This window comes from Pelodiscus sinensis, chromosome 7 (assembly GCF_049634645.1).
Source record: "Pelodiscus sinensis isolate JC-2024 chromosome 7, ASM4963464v1, whole genome shotgun sequence".
In the NCBI taxonomy this organism is placed as follows: Eukaryota; Metazoa; Chordata; order Testudines; family Trionychidae; genus Pelodiscus; species Pelodiscus sinensis.
Genome location: NC_134717.1, coordinates 15,500,119 through 15,524,592, shown reverse-complemented (window position 1 = coordinate 15,524,592; position 24,474 = coordinate 15,500,119). Strand labels below are relative to the sequence as shown.

At 41.0% G+C, this 24,474-nt stretch overlaps 1 protein-coding gene across 1 annotated transcript in view; it reads left to right on the top strand.

Annotated features, from left to right (window-relative positions):
* ACTR3 (actin related protein 3) overlaps positions 1-24,474 on the top strand; it is a 63,987-nt gene that overhangs the window by 25,289 nt on the left and 14,224 nt on the right. The window contains exons 2-5 of the mRNA XM_075933255.1: positions 8,752-8,807; positions 18,039-18,163; positions 22,544-22,654; positions 24,168-24,263. Of these exons, the coding sequence (XP_075789370.1) occupies positions 8,752-8,807; positions 18,039-18,163; positions 22,544-22,654; positions 24,168-24,263 (388 nt within the window). The remainder of the gene's footprint in view (positions 1-8,751; positions 8,808-18,038; positions 18,164-22,543; positions 22,655-24,167; positions 24,264-24,474) is intronic.

Here is a 24,474-nt window from a genome sequence, read left to right as displayed (position 1 = left end):
TCCCTGTAGGCTCACTGCCCTAGTGGCCACACTTAAATTGTGTCCCTTAGAACAGTAGCACCTCTGTTTGCATGTTATGGAAAATTGTCTTCTTCCCAGGTCTTCTGGTTCTTCTGGCATAATCAAACCCAACCTTGCATTAAGTTAGGAGAAGAGGAGGCTGCATACTGAGTATGGTGGCCCTAGCTCTTACTGTTTAGGAGGAGTTCTTGGAAAAAACGGACTCAGACAGGTGCCTCTCTCTAGATATAGGTATCCTGTCAGTAATGGAGAAAGGACTCAATTACTACTGCAAATATGATTGGAGACAGGGTGTGTTTCCTATTTATTGAATCATACATTAGTCAGATACATGGTGGTTTCCAGGAGTGGCACTAGGAAAGTTACTTTAGTCTTGTAAAATACAGTTTGCTTTAAGGCAGGCATGTCCAAAGTCCGGCCCGCGGGCCAATTGCGGCCCGTGTTCCGGTTTAATACGGCCCCCCAGGTAATTTGCCAATATCTATCTTTTATGGCCCCCAACGAATCCATATGTATTGAGATGAATACATTGTAAATCTCAGTTAATGTCAGTTGCTCTAAATCAGTTATAAATATATTTGGACACAACATGTATACTTGGTGTTATGTTCCTGTTCATATTTTTTTAACTTAAAAGTTGACAGACAACCTTTATTACCAATAATATGTAATGTACTTTACAATGTTCCTGACATTTATTTCAGCTTTCTGGATTTTTTTTTTCATCTGGCCTTCAGATATGAAAGGCAGAGTGATTCAACACCTGTTTAGATTGGTCATCCATGTGACGAAATGAAAAGTATGCCGTTTGCAATAAACTTTGCATAAAATAGTTAATTTGCATTTAATTTTAATGGTTCAAAGAATGTCAGGCAAAATGGTCGGCCCTCACGCTTGTTCACTTCATCAAACCTGGCCCTCTTTGAAAAAAGTTTGGGCACCCCTGCTTTAAGGTGTCACTTTTTCAATGAGTTAAATCTTTCAGTGTTAACATAAGAACATGAGAGGCCATGCTGGGTCAGACCAAAGGTCCATCTAGCCCAGTGTCCTGTCTTCTGACAGGGGCCAATGCCAGATGCCCCAGAGAGAGTGGATGCATCATGATAAGTCTTGCTTGCCATCTGCTTCCAGCCTCTGACACAGATGCTAGGGACAACATTCCTACCCATCCTGGCTAATAGCTATTGATGGACCTAATCGCTATGAATTTATCTAATTGTTTCTTGAGCCCTGTTAAAGTCCTTGTCTCCACTACATTCATTGTCCAGTGAGTTCCACAGGTTGACTCTGCACTGTGTGAAGGAAAAACTTCCTTTTGTTTGTTTTAGACCTGTTACCTATTAATTTAATTTGGTGATGCTTAGTTCTTATGTTATGGAAACAAGTGAATAATTTTTGCTGCTTCACTTTTTCCACACCAGTCATGATTTTATAGACCTCTATCATATCTCTTCCCCCCCCCCCCCCCCCCTAGTCTCCTCTTTTCTAAGATGAAAAGTCCTAGTCTCTTTTAATCTCTCTTGATACGGGACCCGTTCCAAACCCCTAATCATTTTGTTAACCTTTTCTGAACCTTTTACAATGCCAGTATATCTTTTTTTTGGAGATGAAGAGACCACATTGGTATGCAGTATTAAAGATGTTAGCATACCATGGTTTTATATAGAGGCAATAAGATGTTTTCTGTCTTATTCTCTATCCCTTTTTAAATGATTCCTAACATTGTTGGCTTTTTTTGACTGCTGCTGCACACTGAGTTGATGTTTTCAGAGAACTATCCACAATGACTCCAAGATCTCTCTCTTTGTTGCCCAATCACTTAGTTTGGTGAGATCATTTTTAAGCTCTGCTTTGGTCTTAACTATCTTGAGCAGTTTAGTATGATCTGCAGATGTTGCCACCTCACTGTTTATCCCTTTCTCCAGATCATTTATAAATTGGTTGAATAGGATTGGTCCCAATACAGACCTTTGGGGGATACCACTAGTTATCTCTTCCCATTCTGACAACTTACCATTTATTCCTATCCTTTGTTTCCTTTCTCTTAACCAGTTATCAATCCATGAGAGGACCTTCCTTCTTACCCATGACAACTTCAGAGCTTTTGGTGAGCAACCTTGTCAAAGGCTTTCTGGCAATCTAAGGGCACTGGACCACCCTTATCCACATGTTTGTTGACCCCCGCAAAGAACTCTAGCAGATTAGTAAGGCATGACTTCCCTTTACAGAAACCATGTTGACTTCCCCCAACAAATTTATGTTCATATATGTGTCTGAAAATTTTATTGTTTACTATAGGTTTCAACTAATTTGCCTGGTACTGATGTTAGACTTACTCGTCTGTAATTGCCAGTATCCCCTCTAGAGCCCTTTTTAAATACTGGTGACATGTTAGCTATCTTCCAGTCATTCAGTACAGAAGCTGATTTAAAGGATAGCTTACAAACCATGTTCCACAATTTCATATTGGCTGAGAAGATCTGGTGAATTTGAATAAGTTACCCAAAGCTAGAGGCTTGTATTCATTAGGACTTATTCTCTTGTTCTTTCACTTTTTCTACTTCACTTCTGTCCTGTCCTCTGTCTCAGTTTTTCACTCCATGTTAAGTTATGGAATACCATGTGGAAGTCTAGTCTAGTTGGTTAAAGGGGAATTCTCATTTTTAGAGTCTACATTAATATACAGCTGGTAACATGCTCAGTATTCAAGCCCAGTTTACACTTTTGAGTGCAATAGGTCAACCTTATTTAAGGGTAGATGTGACTAGGTCAACAAACATTTTTCTGTCGACTTATCTACTGCCTCTTGGAGAGATGCATTTACTAAGTCAGTGGAAAAATGCCTTCCATAGATGTAGGAAGCATCTACGTTACCATGCCGCAGCCATTAAACTGCAGCTCTGTATTTGTAGCAGTTGTAATGTAGAACTACTCTCCAAGACGAAAGTTGAATGAATATTTCTATATTAACAATTAAAAGAAATCCCAATCCCTTATTTTTATTTTCAGGAGGCAGGCTTCTGTGTTCTTGAAGAATAAACACTGTGTATTTTAGATCTGCTGGTCTATTTGCTTTGAATTCAGCCTTTTTATTGTAAATGCATCTTTCATCTGACCGTATTTTCTTTCAGGCTTCAGGGTGTGTGTGAGTGTGTGTATTCTGGACAGTTTCCTACACCACAAAACTACTAAAGCAACATGTTGCTCTCTGCAACAACCTAGCTTTTGTTTTTCTAAGAATCTGCTGAGTTTCACATTTAAACTATTTTAACTCTTTTTGTATGCTTTTCTATATTGGATGTCACACTTGATGAGGTTTAGGTTTTCAAGTTAGAGTATGTTTTCCAAAACTTACTGACACTATTTCCAGTAGTATAACCATTTAGTACTTCTTCCAAAGATCTCAGAGTGCTTACAAACATTAATCTTCCTCACTTTAGTGAGGTAAATATTTTCCTTGTTTTACAAATGGGGAACTGGCTGTAGGAGGAAGCTGTGCCAGAACTGGAAATAGTAACAAGTTTTCCCGAGTCCCACTTTTCTGCTTTAAGCAGAAGTCAGTTTTTTTTCCTCCTACATAAATGTGAGGTGGATTGAATTCTGGCTTGTACGTCATCATCATACTAGTTAGTAAATTGCAATTGTAAGAGCAACTTTTGCCTAAAGTTCATACAAGTAAAATGAACAGCAGAAGTTGGCTTTGCAGACCTGTCACTTAAAAAAAACAGAACAAAAAAACAAAAAAACCCACAACTTGATTTACAGATTCAGAATTGTCTGTGGCAGTTAGAAGAATCTTCCTTGTATCTAATCTTGAAATTCCAAGATTGTTTGTTCTTTGTCCGATATCTGTTTAAATAGAAGGCAGATCTAGATCTTAGGAACTGAAACCCCTGCTCTACTTAGACAAACTGCCTCTTTTCTCTGGTTGTTTTTGGTTGTCACTCATGCCACACTTCCTGATGTGACATTCAGTGAGCGCTTGATATGTGAGTAGGCTTTTGCAGGTTTCAGTCTGCAATCAAAAAATTTGAGACCTTGCATCTACAAATTTGTTACCTGCTTTAGATGCTCTGTAACAATCTAAAGACATGTGCCAGTTAAGTGTTCTCCAATCCCTTTAAAGTTAATAGTAACTAACGGCACTCTACAGCTGTCAGGGTCAGTCCCTCAGATTATGACCGTACTCCTATAGACCTGAAGTTTTGCCAAAAGTTAAATGGGAGCAAAATAATGCTTTTCATAAGCAATATCTAACTGCTTTGGCCACATTGGAAAAGTTATACTGAGATACAAAATAAAAAAAAATCCTTTCTGCCTCTTATCCCAAAATGATTCCTAGAACCTGTCATTACATTGTAAATAAGTTAATATTCAACCTCATTTAATTTGTTTGCTGTAGATTCAAGTTAATTAAATGAGTACTTTTATATTTATGAAAGCTTCCAACAGTGATTCAAAATGCATTTTAAAATTCAGAAACCTGCAATGTGAAAAGTTAAATGTGACTAGTAGTCTTCAAGTAAAATGAGCTAATTGTACAGTTAAGTACTGAATTCCTCCAAAACATAAGGGTAAAAGAGGAATTCTGTACAGAAGTAATTTGTAAAACCTTGAAAGAAAGCTAAGTGCTGACTACTATTGTTGCACTTGTTTTAGGCACTAGCATATAACCCTAAGATTTTTCACATTGCTTAGAAAATACTAGCAGTTGACCATAAAGCATTAATTGGCTTTTCTAATCATGCATATAACTAATATTACTTTGAACTTCGCTGAGAAAAATGTAAAACAGTATGAGTGTCTGAGAGTGTCTCAATCTGTCTGAGAGTAGCTAGTTAAAGTGTAAACTTCCTGCTGCTACTTTTCTAGTACTGTTCGATCAGCAACACCCATGTTACGCTGGTTTTGGACGTATCTTAAGGATAGCTTTTTCTGCTCATGCCAGATGGAGTGAAAACTTCAATGCTAATAAATGAGACTAGGAAATAAGTTCTCTTTTATGGTCTAAATAAATCTTCAGAACTGAGAGACTAATACAACTGTCCTATTCATACATTTAATGAATATTAAACAATTCTAAGAATGCTCTGTTCAGCCTGTGAAACTTGATCCTTTCAGCAGAAATATTTGTTTTTATATATTCTCTTTAAAGCTGAGCTTCGATGCCTAAAATAGTATTGAGTCCAAGACAAAACCCCTCCTTCCCTCTTTCTCAGTATAATGGTGAATTTCAATACATAGTAACTCCTCACTTAACCTTGTCCTGGTTAACATTGTTTCGTTATGTTGCTTATCTATTTGAGTATGTGCTTGTTTAAAGTTGTGCAGTGTACTCTTATAATGTAGCTTGACTGCCTCCTTTGTCCATTACCTGTAGGATTTTCTGGAAAACAGCCCATCCTTGAGGAGGCTGGGAACCGGGGTGGCCAACAGCCCTTGTACAGGTCCCCTAAGTTCCCTGTGAAGTATGGAGCTGGGCACCTGCAGTTCAGCTACCCCTTCCTCCACTGGTGTGCTGGTCTTGCCTTTTTCCTTGGAGCTGCTCCCCAGAGCCTCCTGCTTGCTGTGCTGTAGGTGAGGGGTTTAGGACAGCAGAGGGGTTCACCTTCTCTCACCTAATCCAGTCATCCTCTCCTACTTCTTATACTCTGTCCACAAAGCAGGTGACAAACAACTACAGATTTTTAAGTTTAAACTTCCTGGCCCACTTAATGGCAGTAACAACAAGGGGTCCTGTGGCACCTTAAAGATTAACAAAGTTCTGAAACTTAAAAGGGTGGAGTACTTGAAGAGGGGTCTGTGTACTTAAAGGAGCAATGTGTGTATCTGCCTGCCTATATCAAATTCACACACACTTTGTGTGAGTTCTCAGTCTCTAACACTGTGCAGCAGAAAAAGGTATACACTCCAGTGGGTTCATCATGTTTAGTTTCTGCAGCCACCTCCATGCATTGATTTTCCTCAGTCCATGCTGCCTTGAAGAGTGTAAGACTACATTTACAAGAAGTTTTACTTGTAGTGCGAAGTTGGATTCCTAGTTTAAACTCTTTGTGTTAAAGCCAGGTCTTAATTTTACTATGAGATATCATTTGGTCTAATACATGAGAAGTTGGAATATACCAAACTCTTACAATTGTAGCAAATTGCATGCATGCTTTGGAGCCAAAATGTTGCAGTTTTGCAAGCTCAGTAGAATCAGATTGTCTGTCTGAAATTCACCATTTTGCAGTAACAAGTGATGTACGTATACTGAATAATGTTAATATCCAAAAGACAATATAGGGGTTGAATGTGGAAAGTATGGACGCATACTTTTCCTCCTCTATGTAAAAGTACTAACATTTACTCTGTATGTGACACTGATTTTGCTTCCTATTATTAACTGCCAGCAGCATCATTCCAGCATCTTTGATTATGTAATCACCACTGACTATTACTCAAGAGTGAGGTTTGTAGGCAAGCAGAGCATAGTCCTATTTTTCCTATGGCTCTACTAGCGAATCATATTGCTGGAAGAGACCTCAGGAGGTAGAGTCCAGCCCCCTGCCTAAAGCAGGACCAATCCCAACTAAAACATCCCAGCCAGGGCTTTGTCAAGCCGGGACTTAAAAACCTTTCGGGATAGAGATTCCACCACCTCCCTAAGTAACCCATTCCAGTACTTGACCTCCCTCCTGGTGAAATAGTTTTTCCTAATATCCAACCTAGACCTCCCTCACTGTAATTTGAGACCATTGCTTCTTGTTCTGCCATCTGTCACTACTGAGAATAGCCTCTCTCCATCTTGTCTGGAACCTCCCTTCAGGAAGTTGAAGGCTGCTATCAAATCTCCCTTCTGGATCCTCTCTATTGGGTCCACATCCGTTCTGTAGTGGGGGGCCTAAAACTGGACGCAGTACTACAGATTTGGCCTCACCAAATAAAGGGTTGTTGAATAAAGGGGGGGAAATCACTTCTCTAGATCTGCTGACAGTGCTTCTTCCAGTGCACCCTAATATGCCATTAGCCTTCTTGGCTGCAAGGTCACATTGTTGACTTGTATCCAGCTTCTCATCCACTGCAATGCCCAGGTCCTTTTCTGGGGACTGAACTTCTATCTAGCCAGTCGGTCCCCAGCCTGCAACAATGCTTGAGATTCTTCCTTTCCAAGTGCAGGACTCTCTACTTGTCCTTGTTGAACCTTATCAGATTTCTTTAGGCCCAATCCGTCTAGGTCACATTGGACCGAATACGTTCCTTCCAACATATCTACCTTTCCCCCCAGCTTAGTGTCATCCGCAAATTTTCTGAGAGTGCAATCCTTCCCTTCGTCCAGGTTATTAATAAAGATGTTGAACAAAACCGGCCCTAGAACTGATCCTTGGAGCCCTCCGCATGAAACCGACTGCCAACCTGACATCGAGTCATTGATCGCTACCCGTTGGGCTCAACACTCTAGCCAGCTTTCTAGCCACCTTACAGTCCATTTATCCAATCCGTATTTCCTTAACTTGCTGGCAAGAATATTGTGGGAGACCATATCAAAAGCTTTGCTGACGTCTAGGTTTATCACATCCACTGACTTCACCATGTCCACAGAGCTAGTCACCTTATCATAGAAGCTAATCAGGTTGGTCAAGCATGACTTGTTCTTGGTGAATCCATGTTGACTATTCCTGATCACATTTCCCTCTTCCAAATGCTTCAAAATGGATTTCTTGAGGATCCTCTCCATGATTTTTCTGGGGACTGAGGTACGACTGGTCTGTAGTTCCTTGGATTGTCCTTCTTCCCTTTTTTAAAGATGGGCACTACATTTGCTTTTTTCCAGTCGGCTGGGATCTCTCCCAATCTCCATGAATTTTCAAAGATAATGGACAAAGGCTCTGCAATGACATTTGCTATCTCGCTCAGTACCCTCGGATATATTAAAATCCATACCCATGGATTTAAATCTACAGTAGTGCAGTTGGAAAGCTCTTTTACATAGGTGCTTTTATCTGACAGGAAACCGCACTCCTGGGAGTGGCTGGAGAAACTCTTCTGCTGATATAGTGCTGTCCGTACTGACACTTATATAAGTGTATCTGTCACTCGGGGGTAACACTTCAGAGCAATGTTAATTATACCACATAAATGGTAGTATAGCCCTAAAAACTTGTTTCCTTACTCCATAAAAAAGATTTTCATTGAATTGGTGAATGTTGAGCAGAGAAGCACAAGTTTATAGTAACTTGCTTTGAAAGGCTAACTCCGTTCCTCAATCATAAATATAATTTGACACTACAGAATGTGCTTTCCTAGTTACATCTAATCAGAACAGGAGCTGGGATATCATGAGTAATATTTAGCAGCTCTGGGGTGGTGGGAGAACCCACTACAATAAAAGAAACATTAAGAATCGTTAGTTTCTCTCATTTGGGTGAGGTTAATATTACACATTCCTTTCAGGCACATAGGTGTCCCTTGGTAAATATTTTTGTTACTTTTATGAGGATGTTTTTATTCCCCCCTCAAGTATACAAATAAGGTTAGGGTTGTGCTTTAAACAGTACAATATTTTAGAAAAACGTCAGTTTCAGGCTTAATTTTAAGTGGTTCACCCTCATTGGAAATTTGAGTTTGTCCACTTGACTGCTCATAAGGAATGTATTTAATATTTCTGTGATACTTTGTAATGATTAGTATCTTCAACTCATTACTGATAGGAATATTAGTAGCATAACCTGTTTGCCTTTTGCTTTCCAGGTATACAAAACTGGGATATGCTGGAAATACAGAACCTCAGTTCATCATTCCTTCATGTAAGTATATGTTTACCCGTGCACTAAAGTTCATGGTCTATTTATTTTTAAAATCCGAAAGGTAGAAAGGAGCACATGGCAGAATCATGATGCACAGGGCTGGAAGTATGGACATGAAGGACTAGTTGACAGCTTGTTGACTAGTTGCTCGCCCTCCCCTTTGCTACCTATATCAGAAAGAGACAGCAAAGGTGTGGGGGGATGGGAAGGAGGGAGTACTTCATTGGCAGCACCGCATGGAGCCTGGCGCCAGACCCTGGGCTCGCTGCTGCTTTGAAATGCCACTGTGGGAGCCTGGAGGCAGGCTCCTCCCAGCATTTCAAAGCGGCAGTGTCACACAGAGCCTGAGATCAGCTGGGGAGTCCCCGGCTGATCCTGGGCTCCACGCAGCGCTGCTGCTTTAAAATGCTGCAGCGGCATTTCAAAATGGCAGTGCCACACGGAGCTTGGGGTTAGCAGGCAGTCCCCTGCTGACCCCAGGCACCAAGTGGCACCTTGGCCTTTAAAGTGGTGCCTTTTCAAAGGTGGAAACACCCTATTGACCAGTCAAATAGTCGATGCAGAATTAATCAACTATTCGATTTACCTGCAATTTAACATCGCTAGCTGGAAGTAGAATTTAAGCATTTGTCTTGACCATTAGGGAATTTTCCAGAAGATACACACTCAGTTTATGCAGAACATAACTTTTTTTTTTTTTTTTTTTTTTTTTTTTTTTTTTTGAATAATACAGCCTTTGAGGTTGAAAGGCTGGCAAAGGAGGCTGGCTTTAAAGTTACAGTAGTGCAGGCTAGGCTCCCTTTAATTTTTTTTTCCATCCACATGTGGAATGAATTTTATGTGCAGTACTATATTGAGGTAATTTTGAGATCTGGTAGCCTTTGTGACTTTATCGGATTATGTGGGAAAGTCATGGGAAAACTCCATGGCTACGTCTACACTGGCCCCTTTTCCGGAAGGGGCATGTAAATTTCACTAGTCGTCGTAGGGAAATCCGCGGGGGATTTAAATATCCCCCGCGGCATTTAAATAAAAATGTCCGCCGCTTTTTTCCGGCTTTTAAAAAAGCCGGAAAAGAGCGTCTAGACTGGCCCCGATCCTCCGGAAAAAGTGCCCGGAGTAAGAATAAGAGCCTCCGGAAAAGGGCACTTTTTCCGGAGAATCGGGGCCAGTCTAGACGCTCTTTTCCGGCTTTTTTAAAAGCCGGAAAAAGCGGCGGACATTTTTATTTAAATGCCGCGGGGGATATTTAAATCCCCCGCGGATTTCCCTACGACGACTAGTGAAATTTACATGCCCCTTCCGGAAAAGGGGCCAGTGTAGACGTAGCCCATGTGAGGAAAGATTAGCACAGTTTTGATTAAAAAGTGCACAGATAAGAGAGGATTTAATAGATTTACATGAAATAATGGATTAGAGAAGGTAAATTGGGTGCTCCTCTTTATTCTCTCCTAATGCAAGAACAAGATGGCATTCCATCAAAGGAAAGCAACACATTTAAAACTGATGACAGGAAACATGTTTAACATTGTGAGTAACTGACTTGTGGAACTCACTGCCAATAGATATTTCTGTATGCAAGAGTTTATAAGCATCTGTAAAAATCACATGCTTGTATGATCAGGCAATGCTCTACTGAGGGATCCTGCTGCTACTTATGGCAGGTGGGAGACGAGTAATTTCCTTTTTGCAGCTCTCTTCCTCTGCTCTTCCCAGGATTCTAGTGCCCACTCCTTCCTGTTCCTAGCCTTAGTGAAACTACTGACCAATCCTGCACCTCCCTGTCCTTTGTCCCATCTCCGTCAGAACCCATGATGAGTGGCTGATTGAAATTCAGCTTATTGCCTGCTCTAAGACTAAACTAAGTACGGTAAATTGAGTGCAAACCAGAGCTCTATAAGCCTAAAGATGTAAGTCAGTGCTTGTCTGCTCGAGAAAAGTAAAGGACATCTTTACAGACACCCCTTCTCTTAGAGCCAAGAAATACTCTTTCTCCCCCCTCACACACACTCTGCCCAGCATTAGAAAGACGTCCCAAAGAGTGAGAGGAGGTGCCTTTTATAGGTCTGGAAGACAGTGTGTGAACAGGTGTATGGAAAAGTGATTGAGAGGGGTTTGTGGGATAGTGAGAAAACAAGAAAAACAGGATAAGACACAACAAAATACATAGTCAACTGAAGGAAAGGAGGAGGGAAAGAAATATAAATAACAAATGAAACAATACATTACAATATTATTATAAAGCTATTTCTATTTCTATTTATATTGGTCTGTTGCTTTGGATTCTCATTAACAAAATGTTTCATATCCCATTAGTTTCCTGAAACATCCAGTTGACAAAAAACAACAAAAAAGCTTAATGCAGGAGTAATAATTTGCAATTCTTCCTTCTGAGGCCATAGTAGGTTTATACATTTGAAATAATTTAGCCACACAGTAACTATTTTGGATCATGTAAATATCATCAGCTCCTTTCAACAAATGGAGAAATAGTACTATTATTTCTCTAATAGTACCTTTATGACACAGTAGTTTGGTCCTCAGTGCACGGGATAAGAATAGAGTGCTCAGATAACTTTTCTCAGTTTCTTTAAATGTTACTATTTTTAAAGTTACTTTACATTTCAACTCAATTGTACTAGAGTAAGAAAAACAATGTGTCATTTTCTATTTTCCAGTTGTGGGAGCAGCAGCAGTTTTTTCAAAGTTGATAAATAATGTAAGCCCCAAAATAAACTACAAGATGTTTATAAGTTGTGTACAGTGCTTCTGAGGGAGCCTGCTTTCCCTCTCCCCGTCAGTCCCAGGTGCCCCAGAGAGAATGAACAGAACAAGTAATACGTCCATCCCCTGTCATCCATTCTCAGCCCTGACAAACAAAGCGTAGGGACAATTTCATTTGTTGACCCCATTTCTTGTATTATGGGAAAGTATAAATAACTTTTTCTTTCCTTACTTTTTTCATATCAATCATGATTTTATAAACCTCTATCATATCCCCTCTTGTCTCTTTGCTGAGCTAAAAAGCTTCCAAATCTCTCTTCTTATGACAGCCATTCCATACCTATAATCATTTTTGTTCCCCTTTTCTAAACCTTTTCCAATTCCAGTTTGTTGTTTTTGAGGTGAGGTGCAATCCACATTCAAATACAGTATTCACAATGCAGGCATACTATAGTTTTATATAGAAGCAGTACAAATTTTTCTGTCCCTTATTGATTCCCAGCATTCTTTCCTTTTTTGACTGCTGCTGCACATTGAGTGGATATTTTCAGAGAACCATTCACAGTGACTCCAAGATCTTTCTCTTGAGTGGTAACAGCTATATGTGTAGTTGGGATTGTTTTCCAATATGTATTATATTGCATTTATCAACATAGAATTTCAGTATGAACATTGAGTATCAAACAGAAACAGAATAAACAGTAGTGCTTAATTGTTGTTGCAAAGTAAATATTGTGGAGGGTTTGGACTGTCCTGGGTTTTTTTGGAAACCAAATAATTTGTATGACTCAGCTTAATGCATTTAATATTCCCATTTTTATTCTAGTACAATTGAACTTTCTTTTCTATGTGGGTTTTTAATTCAGAAATATTCATCTCTTTTGTTCAGGATCATTTTTTCTTTTTAATGTTAAATATCATGTGCAGTGTACTGTCTATAATTTTGACTTTTCCTTTACACTTGCATTTGATTATGCCTTGTACATTTCACCAAAAACTTTTAACTACTAGCCAGTTAATTCACCTACAAATTTCATTTTAAGCGTATCGTGAAAATCACTATTTCTTGACAGGATATTGAGAACAGTATTTAGGAGCTAATGCTCAATTTACAGAAAATGTTACTGAACAAATGTCTTTAACCGAATAAGCCATTTTTCATTATTTTTGCATTATGATATTGAAGCCAGACTTTTCACTTAAGTATGGACATAAATCTATTTACATGGATTAAAATATTTAAAACTTGTATTTGTACACCCCTGGGTAGTCACATGTTTGTTCTATTTATTCATACTTCATATCTTCTTCTTTGCTAGTAATTCTAATATGATTATCATGATCTGCTTTAGACATTAAATATTGGGATGGGAATAGCCTGAGTGATAAGCAGAGAAATTATGTAATGGAAAGGCCATCAAGGAGAGAGAGAGTGTGTGTGTGTGTGTGTGTATGTATATATATATATATATATATATATATATATATATATATATATATATATATATATATATATATAATGTTAATCTTTAAGGAAATAAATGAATTTTAAATATCCATGAGTAAGTTTATAAATCACAAAAATTGCCATCATATATAAAATACTATGGAAATAGCTGCAGTCTAAATGGGACTTCTATCAAAAGGCTCAGTGTGCAACACTACCATTCGATGAAATTAAATATTTCCCCATCTGTCCTTTAGGCCAAATTAGATAATTACACTAACTGCATGATCTTAAACTAATCCACTATCCTGAATAAGGTAAAATAGCATTAGTAATCCCCATTAGATAAATGGAAATTGTGGAAAAGCAGTACATGCACACACAATCATACTGAAATAAGTGAGACTCTCTTTTAAAAACTTATATATTTTTAGTTTCTTTGTCTCCATCTTTGCTATTTGAATTATTTGTTTTCCTTTGACTTTAATCATTGGCTCTTTCATTCTATTTGATTCTTGGGGGAAGGGAATGCTTATTGTTTAACCAGTTGTTTTTCTCGTTCTTGATTTCCAGCTCTCAATATTTTTCTCTCCTGCAGTTCCCTTATATAGATCTTCCTTATAAATTCTAAATATGCCTCAGTTCTGAACAAAAACTTTCTAGAAAAATAAATATGAATTATTAGGCCAATTGCATTGTTCAGAGAAACTGGTATTTTCACAACTTAGTGTTCACTTGTTTTTCTTTCTATGCTGTGTCCCACCTATTTGTTTACTATCCAGCAAACCATTCCTCTCTCTGGCCTTGGATAATTAATGTTTTTATTGTGTGGTATATGTTCAAAATATCACCTTATTTCCCCCACCCCTGAGAAGTCATGGGCAGACTACGGACTGTGGATCACATTCAGGCTGTCAGCCATCTTAATACAGCCCTTGAGCTCTCACTGGGGAATTGGCTTGCCTTGCCTCGGCACTGTAGCTGCAGAATGGGTCAGAGGCTTGCTCCAAGTGGCTCCCGTTAGCATCAATGTGTTCCCCCTCTGATATCTACATATAGGGGCGGCCAGTGTGCTTTATGCACTGATCCTGCCCTAAATGCTGTCTCCAGCATCTTTGCATAGGAGCCAGAGAAGGGGGTGTAAGAGTGGACATGCTATGCTGCTGCTGCTTCTGGGAGCTGCTTGAGGTAAGCACCACTCAGAGACTGCACCTCTGAGCCAAACTTCATACCTCAGCCCTGATCTCCCCCCCCCCCCCACCATTCAAACCCCTTAACCCCAACTCAGAGTATCCTTTTTCAGTGCCCGTCCACATCCCAAGCGGGAGTCCTGATCCCTCTCCTAGCCCAGAAGCCCCTCATCCCCAGTACTACTCGCACCCCACCCCAAGGTGGTGCAGTCACCCTCTCCCACATCCCAGCACAAATTTTGTGAGCATTGATACCCCTCTATACAATTGTCATACCCCAATGAGGTCCTTCAGGCCCAAAAGTTTGCCCGCCCCTGCCCCAGAGCAAGCATTCCTATTTTTTTTGGAAGACTCATTCTCTCCTTTTTCCAGTTGCTCCATGAGTGTTTGAGCACAAAAGGCATACAGATACAAACATCTGCCGCCTCTTTCTTCTAAAAGCTCTTTTTTCTTGTGCTGAACAAACCAAAGTCAGCCACTCTCTGATATTACTGGAACTGTTTCCATCTTCAAACACCATGGTAACCTAGTTCTTCCACTATCCAGATTTAATATCCAGTTTGTATTGTCACAATGTGTTGCTTTTGTGAGTTGCTTCATTTTTTATTTTCAGATACAGCCTAAAATGTAGACTAGTTTCAAATTCAGCAGTAAATATGGAATCATCCTGTTTTAAGTTTGAGCATCAGTAAATCACTTTAAGTAGAGAAGCTCTGGAGGTTTATAGCAGGTGATGATGTCTATCGCAAAACTCTGACATCAGTGCCCCCCCCACCATCTCTCTCCCACACCCTGCACAGCAAGCAGGAGGCTCCCAAGGGAGCAGCTCCAAGACCGAGGGCAGGAGCAGCAGGACAGTGGATGGAGGGGCAACTGAAGTGCTACAGTTGATAGCTTCCTGGCTAAACAAGTCAGTATCACCTGTCAAGAGGCTCCAAGATCTACTGGTAGATTGTGATCTACTGGTTGGTGACCACTGCCTTACATTTTAGTGTCTTGTCTGCTCTTAATGTTGATGCACATTGAGCCGATGTTTGTTTTTCACCTGTCTTTCTGGGTACTAAGCAGCTATTAGTTGAATGTGGAGGTAAAATAGTCCTTTGCTAGTTGAGGTGAGTCTTCGACAGATGGAATAAACAGCCATTTTATTGACATGGCTAAAGTATTAACTTTTGCATTGTGTCCTTGTGGGTGCTCCACTTTAGGTGCTTAAGCACCTCTTGAGCTCTTGATCAGAAATTTTCAGTTAGCCATCTCTGCTTGATCTGGGCATTCACCCTGTATTGCCTCATATCACACACAGGCTATATACAGTGTGCGGGGTGAGCCACCTCCAGTTCTCTGTCACGTGTCTGACTGAGACTGACCCCTAATATGGCCACCTTGAGTGTGCCTCAGCTTTTTATATTTCTAATAATTCTATATTAAATGCCCACCCTCAGCTTCAGCATCCATGTCTTCAGCATTCCATGGCTTAAATACTAACCCATTATTTGGTATTGTGGGAGTACAGCTATAGTAAGAACCTCTTGCTCATGTGTAAACCAGAATCTCCGCTCCTCATGGTTACTGCGCAGCTCTTGGACTACCTTCCTCCAGTGCCAGAGGACTCTCCACTGAGGGTACTTCTCATTTGGAAGGAGGAAAAAGGCAACTTTGGTTGGTCTCCTTTATTTCTTTCCAGGCTTTTCCAATGTATCCCATGAGGAATCCATTCTCTAGAAGTCATAGGGAGAATTGTGCATATCAGTGGATTTTGGATGCCACCTTATGCCTTCCCTCTCCCTGACTGCCTACTGATAACAATTTACCAGACAATGGGGTACTGTCTTATAAGGAGGAAAGAGTTGTAGAGCCCTCTCTTGCCTAGACTTGAGGAAATGTTTGAGGAGCAGGAGGCTAGGGAAGATAGGGAAGCCACCTCTCAAATTCCTACTTGATTCTTCTCTCTGGGTGAGATGTTATGGTTCCATGGCCATCTTTTTAGTAATTTAATGATCTCAGAAAGTAACTGACTTTTTTTATATTCCTTAGGGTGGGGGTCAAAAATTTACAGCACAAACTGTTGGATATTCTGCAGTCAGCAACACCCCATATTCGTGTTAACCATCATTGAGGTGCTCCTGGATCCAGCTGTGCTGCTGTGGCAGACAACCTTTATTCTGCCCAAATTTGAACAGGCAGATAAAAAGTATTGCCCCTAAGAAGTCTGTATTTTTGTTTTCCTATCTCCCCCATCTAATTCTCTCTTTGTTGATATGATAAAAGAGCAGAGTAGACAGTGCCAGAAAAGGCTGGATGCCATTAGGCAGAAGGCTTATTCTTCAGCATGCCTGAACTTCAGGATCATTATAATCAGGCAGACAGGGCCACTTAACATTTTGCAAATTATAACCGGTTCATAACATTTTGCAAATTATAACCGGTTCATAGCTTTTGAGTATTTCCTACAAGAACGTAAAATTAATTCCAGTCTGTTGTCTCAGAAGAGTGGTTGGTGGTCATAACTATTCTTTCAGTATCCTTAGATGCTGCACATGTTGCTACCAGTTGCATCTCTATGGCAGTGATTATGTACAAGACATCGTTTTCCTCTCTTGGGGTCTCCAAGAAAAGTATAGAACACCATGGAGGCCCTCTTCAGCAGTTGCAAATTGTTCTTGTAAACCACATGAGAGTCCTTGCACATATTAAAGAACTCTAGGCCTACTTTACAATCCCTGAGTGCACATACTCCTACTAAGAAAAGGATCCACAGACTACCCAGAGATTGCATCTTCTTCAGTTTCCAGGTCCCATGTTTCAAATACCTCAGAAAGAGACTTACGTTTCATAGAGAAAGGGTCTGCCCAGTAGCCTTCCATAACTAACTGTCCATCTTTAAAGCCACAGTTTTGATGGATTGGTCTAAGGTTTGAAACCTCCCACACCTCTGTTTATAGCTGCACTTACTAGCACTTTGGCGACTGTTTTGCCTATTTCCAACATGCCTGGAGGCAGATTTCTATAGTTAATTAGGTCATAAAGGTCAGGGCATCAACCCCCTCCCTCCCTCCCAATCCTTTCCCTCCCTTCCTCCTCAGTATCCTTTCTGGGTACTGAGCAGCTATTAGTTGAATGTGGAGGTTAAATTGTCCTTTGCTAGTTGGGGCGAGTCTTCGACAGATGGAATAAACAGCCAGTTTATTGACATGGCTAAAATATTAACTTTTGAGTTGACACGTTTGCTGTCCCTCATGAGTCACCTTAAGTGGAGCACCCACAGGGACACTACTTGAAGATATTACTCATTCTGTATAGTAATTATGGTTCTTTGAGATGTGTCCCTCTGTGTGCTCTACTATCCACCCTCATTTCCCTCTCCTTTGGGCTGCTCCTTAGAGGAATTTGAGTACAGAAGGAATGGAGAGCAGCTTGCCCACACACTTTATGTAGCATGAGGAGGCTAGGATGTATGCATAGGCCAAATGGGTGCTAGCTGAAAATCTTTGATCGTGATCTCAAGAGGCACCTATGCTTCTGAAGTAAAGCATGAATAGGGATTTGCATCTCAAAGAGCTGCAGTTACTGCACAAAGTAAGTAATTTCTTCTTCTGCACTGTATGGTTAGCATTGCATCATGTTTACATTTTTGTGTTCATGACTGTGTTGTATTATTCAATACTAATAGTGTTTTATTTTGGGCAGACTTAAAAATCTCATGAAATTGCTCTATGCAGACTGATTGTACTTGCACTAGAGATAAGAATGGTAATGATTTCAAGATGGCAATGTTTTAACGTTAATTCAGAATGTAAATAATTGAAGTATGACAGAAGCTTCAGGAGACATAACCTACAATGTCATTTTTATATTTGTGTTTTATTAAAGGTATTGCAATCAAGGAATCGGCAAAAGTTGTTGACCAAGCACAAAGGAGGGTTATGAAAGGTGTGGATGATTTAGACTTCTTTATTGGGGATGAAGCAATAGAAAAACCAACTTATGCAACAAAGGTATTAAAGGATATTTCTTTTCTATAAATGTAATAGTTGTAAAGTCCACTGTAAATGGTTTCTGGTCAATCTTAAACTGTAAAGAATGCTTTTGAAAGAAAATGGTGTTAAAATTTGTTTTAATGTTCAGCAAGTTATGGTAACTTTCTTCATTTGGAGATAAGTACACTAATTTCTGTTTTGAATTACCAACTGTGGCACACTCCAGTATTAACTGTCTATTCTTCTTCAGGTAATGTCCTCATAGGTGCTCCACTGTTGGTGACAGGTCATTCCTGGAACTGCAATTGGGAACTTTTTCTTAGCAGTTGTCAGTCAGGCGGTGCATGCACGAAAGGCACCTCGCCATTGGTGGTTTGATGCCTCTTGCATTGAGCCTGACCCCTCCCCACTTCAGCTCCTTTCTTACCACGCTCTCTCACGGATGGAGCTCCTATCTCGCCTCAGGTGTCTATTCTCTTCATGCAGATTTTCAGTTTTTATTCCTGCCTTTTTATCACTTTAGTGTTATTAGCTAGTTATCCATTGTCTGTTCATCATGCTAAAAAAAAGGGAAGCTATATACTGGGCTCTCTGGGGTTTAAAAAGTGTCAACAATGCAATGTCCCCATGCCTGCTTCTGTTGTGCATAATTTGTGTATATATTGCTTGGGGGTGTCACGCCCCCCAAAAATGCGACCTCAGCAAGGGCCTCACAGCAGAGGCCAGGAAAGAAGGGGAATTTCAGGTCTGGATGATACCCTTTGAAAAGGCGCTACAGCCTACGGCGGAGCTGCTTCCCATTCTACCCACGGGAGATCTGCCTAAGAAGAGGTCTGCTTCTCCCTCACCTCATAAATATTAGAAAAGAAAGGTCTCCCCTGTGAGGTTGCTGCCCCATAACCTGTCCCCAGCCTGAGTAGGGGAGACAAGCCCAGCACCTCAGGTAATGCTGAGATCCTTAGCAGGCACCACGGCTGCAGTGTGCTGCACTAACCCAGGGCTGATATGCTCATCGTCAGTGCTGGAGAGATCATGCTGGCAAACCCTGGCACCGCTGCAAGCGGTGCCTCAAGACCTGGCGCTGAGAGAGTGTGGAACTCGCTGCTAAGTGGCTCCGCAAATCTTCAGCACTGCTTCTCAGCGTGCTGACGTTAGTACAGGTGCCTCCTCCCTCAGAGGCTACAGCACAAGCACCACAGTCAGAGCATGCTGGCCACACTGAAGTAGCCAGAACCACTCATGCCTTAACACCACCTGAAATTAATGACAGACACTTCCCTTCCCTCCCCTTAGGGAACCTTCTCTTGTGCCGTTTTCGCCTTGCACATCTCCAGGCTATATTTGATCTCCATTGTTACATGAACGCTTCAGACTTGCTGAATACCGTCAGAGGAGTGTTTTCTTGTCCGTATACTCCTCTCCTACTACATCTCACAAACATCATCATTACCATGAAAGATCTTACCACCCACCATGGTACCCTGCATGGCAGAACCCTCCTCCCCATTACCCACTCGTTGGGTTCAATGGGAGAACTGGCGACCTTGTAGACGCCGCTCCACAGCCCCATCTACTTTACCAAGGAGGCTCCCACCAATCTGCCCATTCCATTCCCTCCTGACTACTGTAGAGTTAGAAGTGGTGGAGGGTCAAATTCCAGCTGAGCACATCGACATGCAAGTCCTACAGGATTCTCCTAGGGACAATTCCTCTTCATCTCCTGATGAAGCCATAGTTCTGGATGACATGCACACCACCAAAGTCTTGAAGCAATTTCAAGAACTTTTTTAAGAGTGGCCACCAGCCAGGAAGTTCAGCTTCAAGTGGTAAAGGAGAAACAGCATCATCTCCTAAAGAACATCTGTCCCTCCTCTCAAGGAAGGATTGCACTACCAATTGATGAAGCCATCATGGAGGTATCTGATAACATCTGGCAGACACCCGCCTCCATCCAGCCAACCTGCAAAAAAGCAGACAGGAAGTACTTTGTCCTTCTCAAGGACTTAGACTTCCTTTTTTCCCATCCCCAACCAAATTCACTGGTGGTGGTGGATGCAGCAAATCAACACTTGAAAGCCCCTCAGTTTAAATCTGCACCCAACAACAAAGAAACACAGAAAATATACTCTTGCCACACTACAACTCAGAATAGCGAACTACTCCGCACTCCTAGCTAACCATGATTTTTGACAACTACTCTAAACTGGCTGAACTTATGGGAACACCTTCTGGACTCCAAAAAGCCCATTTTCAGGGCAGTCATCCATAAGGGGAATACTATCGCCTGTTCTGCAGTACTGTCAGCAATAGAGGTGGCCAACACAGCAGCAAACGACTCTGCCAGCTGTTGTGATAAGGAGAGCCTCCTGGCTGCATGCAGTAGGGGTGCCTAGGGAGCTTGAAACCAAGGTGGAGGATCTCCCTTTTCACAAAAAAAAGCTATTTGCGACTGACACAGTTGAGAGGCTACATAATAATGACTGTCGAACCACTCTTCGTACCCTAAGCATGTACACACCACCGTACTACCAAAAATGCAACACTCCATACAACAGAAATAAGGACACCTATTACAATTTCCCTCCACACAAGCATTGTGATTATAATCAGTCCAGAAAGTGGCCTCAGGAGGTGCTCACCTCAGTCATGCTCTTCCAGCTCCCAGGCTTCCAAACAGCAAATATGAAGTTTTTGGTCGAGGGTCTACCCGACCATCCAGTGCTAATAAGCGAGAAACGTGTTTTCCCACAGGCTACGTCTCTGCTTCCACCATTGGGGCTCCATTACATCAGACCAGTCGGTGCTAGAAATCATCCATACAGGACATACTATCTCCTTCACCTCACTCCCCCCCCCCCCCCCCCCCCCCCGATTCCCTATCCCTCTTCATGAAGCCCTCTCGAGATCCCTCTCAGGCAAGAAATTGATCGGCTCCTCCAACTAGGAGCATTAGAGATGGTCCCCAATCTATTCAAGGGAAGAGGGTTTTATTCAATATACTTCCTGACTCAAAAGTGCACAGAGGGTTGGAGACTATTTGGAGATTTCTTAAGGAACTCTAGAATCTCTAACTTCTTCACAGAGCCCAGCACCCTCATGGAACCTAAACATGGTTTTAGACTGCCTTATGAGACACCCCCCCGCTCCGCCCCCCCCCCCACACTTTGAACCCATGGCCACCTGTCCACTCCTGCTGCTTAATACGAAAGTGCTGTTTTTAGTGGCCATTACCTCTATGAGGAGGGTTAGTGAGATAGGGGCCTTGATGGTACGCCCGCCTTAGATATTTGCCAAGGCGAAAGTCACCTTACAGCTGCATCCTTAATTTCTACCCAAAGCCAGTATTTCCTTTAATATCAATAAGCCCATAGTCCTACCTATGTTTTTCCTGAAATCCCATGCATCCCCCAAAGACGCCATGCTGCACACTGTGGACATTCAAAGGGCTCTAGCATTTTATATAGACAGGACACAGACATTCTGCAAGTCCTTGTTCCTCTTTGTATCCATTGCAAACCTTTCGGAGGGCATGCTAATTTCAGCACAACGTATCTCCAAACTGATATTATTCTGTATACTGCTATGACACTCTCTTCGCAATAAGCCCTTGACAGTTCCATTGAGAACACGCTCCACCCGTGCAACAGCAACATTTATGGTTTTCCTAAACAGCGTGTCCCTTAAAGACGACATACCGGACAGCCACTTGGTCATCTGACTATGCCTTTGCCAGACATTACGCTATCTTGCCTCAACTAGCAGCCGATACAGCAGTGGGTACAGTGGTACTATCCTCTGCTGCTAAGCAGTAACTCCAAATCCCACCATCCATGTTGGGTTCTACTTTGTAGTCACCAACAGTGGAGCACCCACGGGGACATCACCAGAAGAAGAAAGGGAAGTTACCTTGTGCAGTAATGACTGTTCTTCGAGGTGTCCCCCCCTGTGGGTGCTCCATGATCCTCCCTTCTTCACCTCCTACTCAGTTGTAGTTACTTGGGTGCAGATGAGGAACTGAAGGGGGGAGGAGGGAGAGCGCGCAGGCTGTGCCCATGAGGCATCAAACTGCTAGTGGCGCGAGCTGTGCATTCACGGCCCAACTGACAGCTGCTAAGAAAAAGCTCCGAACTGCTGCTCCGGGGATGACCTGTCACCAACAGTGGAGCACCCACGAGGAGACACACCTCAAAGAACAGTTGTTACTGCACAGGGTGAGTAACTTCCCTTTTTTCAACGTTGATGAGCGCTTATAAAGACTTCAGAATTTGAAATTATTAATCATAATGAGGTAGGAAGAATTTATAGCACATTTTTAGTGACTTTTTTCCTTCTGTTACTAACAATCAGACTTTTTATTTTAAACTTTCTAAATATGTACTGATGCTTCTTTTCTAACAGTGGCCTATCCGCCATGGTATAGTTGAAGACTGGGACTTAATGGAGCGGTTTATGGAGCAAGTTATCTTTAAATATCTAAGAGCAGAACCAGAAGATCATTACTTTCTTTTGGTGAGTACAAATTGCCTCCTGTTTACGAAAGGACAGTGTGATTTGTGTGTTAATACACAAAAGCCTTTAGTAAATAAACCCTTAAGGTCTTTCATGTATATACAGGAAGTTTTAGGTCATATGCATTGGCTAAAACCAGGCTGGTCTGGTTGCTTCTCTGTCAGTGGCTTTACTTTTTTAAGAGCTTTAAAAGCAAAGGAGTGTCTGATCTACATAGTCCTGTTCTTCCTTTTTCTGTTGCCCCAAACTTTCTCTGTTGCAACAGCTCACCACTGCAGTGAATAGTGATGTCATGGAAACTACATTTTAGGTAAGCATTTCTTCAGTGATGCAGTAGCAGTTTGTGCACTTTGTGTTAATAGCAGTTGTATAACAGAATAATTATTTGGATGCAGTTCCTAGAAAATGTCATTTATTTTGCCACAGGTTTTACTGTGCTCATGGAAACGTGCTGTGTAAATCAGTTCAGTGGGATTTGTTTTGCATCTTTGAGTAGTTTGTTGTTTTTTATTGCCTGGATTTGGGGCAAGGTTTGAGTCTCCTTAATTCTTTACAACAGTTGCTCAAAGCTTCTTTCTTGGAATACTGAATTTGTCACCCAATTTAGTTACAATTAAGTTGTAAAGTTGCTCACATCTTGTCTTTTAAAAAAACTTTTCAAAATGTACACATATAGAAATTGAAAACATGGCTTTGGTATCGTATCCAGAGTTTGTTCCATGGATATAGAGGCTGAATCTGCACCTAGCCAACAAGTAGAATCTCACTGTAATCAGTGCAACTATAATAAAGGTTGCAGAATGAGATCTATGTTCCTCCTCTTCTTGAATTGTAGCATGTTCAAATATTGTTCACTATTACCACATTCAGAATGTACTCTTTCAAAAACAGGTAGAACTATGGTTTATGTTAAGTCCAGGTTTACTGTAGTAGCACATAACATGTATTCTGACCCAGTCACTCGTTAATATAATTCATTCAGATGGCAAAATACTTTTTTCCTGATATTGCCTTTGAGAGGCAAATACAGCATTCAAGTTCAGTTAGATGAATGAGTGAGGGAAAAATAAGGCTTTTTCTAATTGGGGATATTCAACTAATTGGAATATATTACTATTCCCTCCCTTGCTTTTTGGCTGTTAGTGTTATAGTCTGTCAGTGATACAGTGTTACAGTGAAATAACTGTCTATGATAAGAGGAAAGCACAATATATGCTGGGAAGTTTGTAGCTATAATTAAGTTTACTGTCACTTTGTGTTCCTGCATTTTCACACAAATGGGACATCCCTATGGTGCAGTTTGTATTAGCCTTCTAGCCTTCATGGAATTTGACATTTTACTAAATAAAATAGTTTGCTGATAGCTTTCTAAAGCACAGTGTGAATTCCTACTGTTTGTATACTTTGGGTGAATAAGTTTGTAACCTGGAACCTTTTCTTGGTGTGTTTTAAAATTTGAATACATGCAAGTACTGGATATTAATTGTTTTTAAAAATCACTTCTGTCACACAGACTGAGCCGCCACTAAATACTCCAGAAAATAGGGAATATACTGCTGAGATAATGTTTGAGTCCTTCAATGTTCCAGGGCTGTACATTGCTGTTCAGGTGAGAATGCAACTGTTAAGTGGAGGGGCAAAGGGAAAGAAGGATTACCAATTGAGAAAATGATGCATAATTCTAACGTTTTTAGGATTACTTGGGTATTCATATTTGGGTCACAGGTTTTCATGAGCTGACTGGCTCAAATCCAGACCAGTGGAAAAAAGATTCTTAATACCATCTGGCTGCTAGCTAGAGTATTTTTTAAAAAATTGAA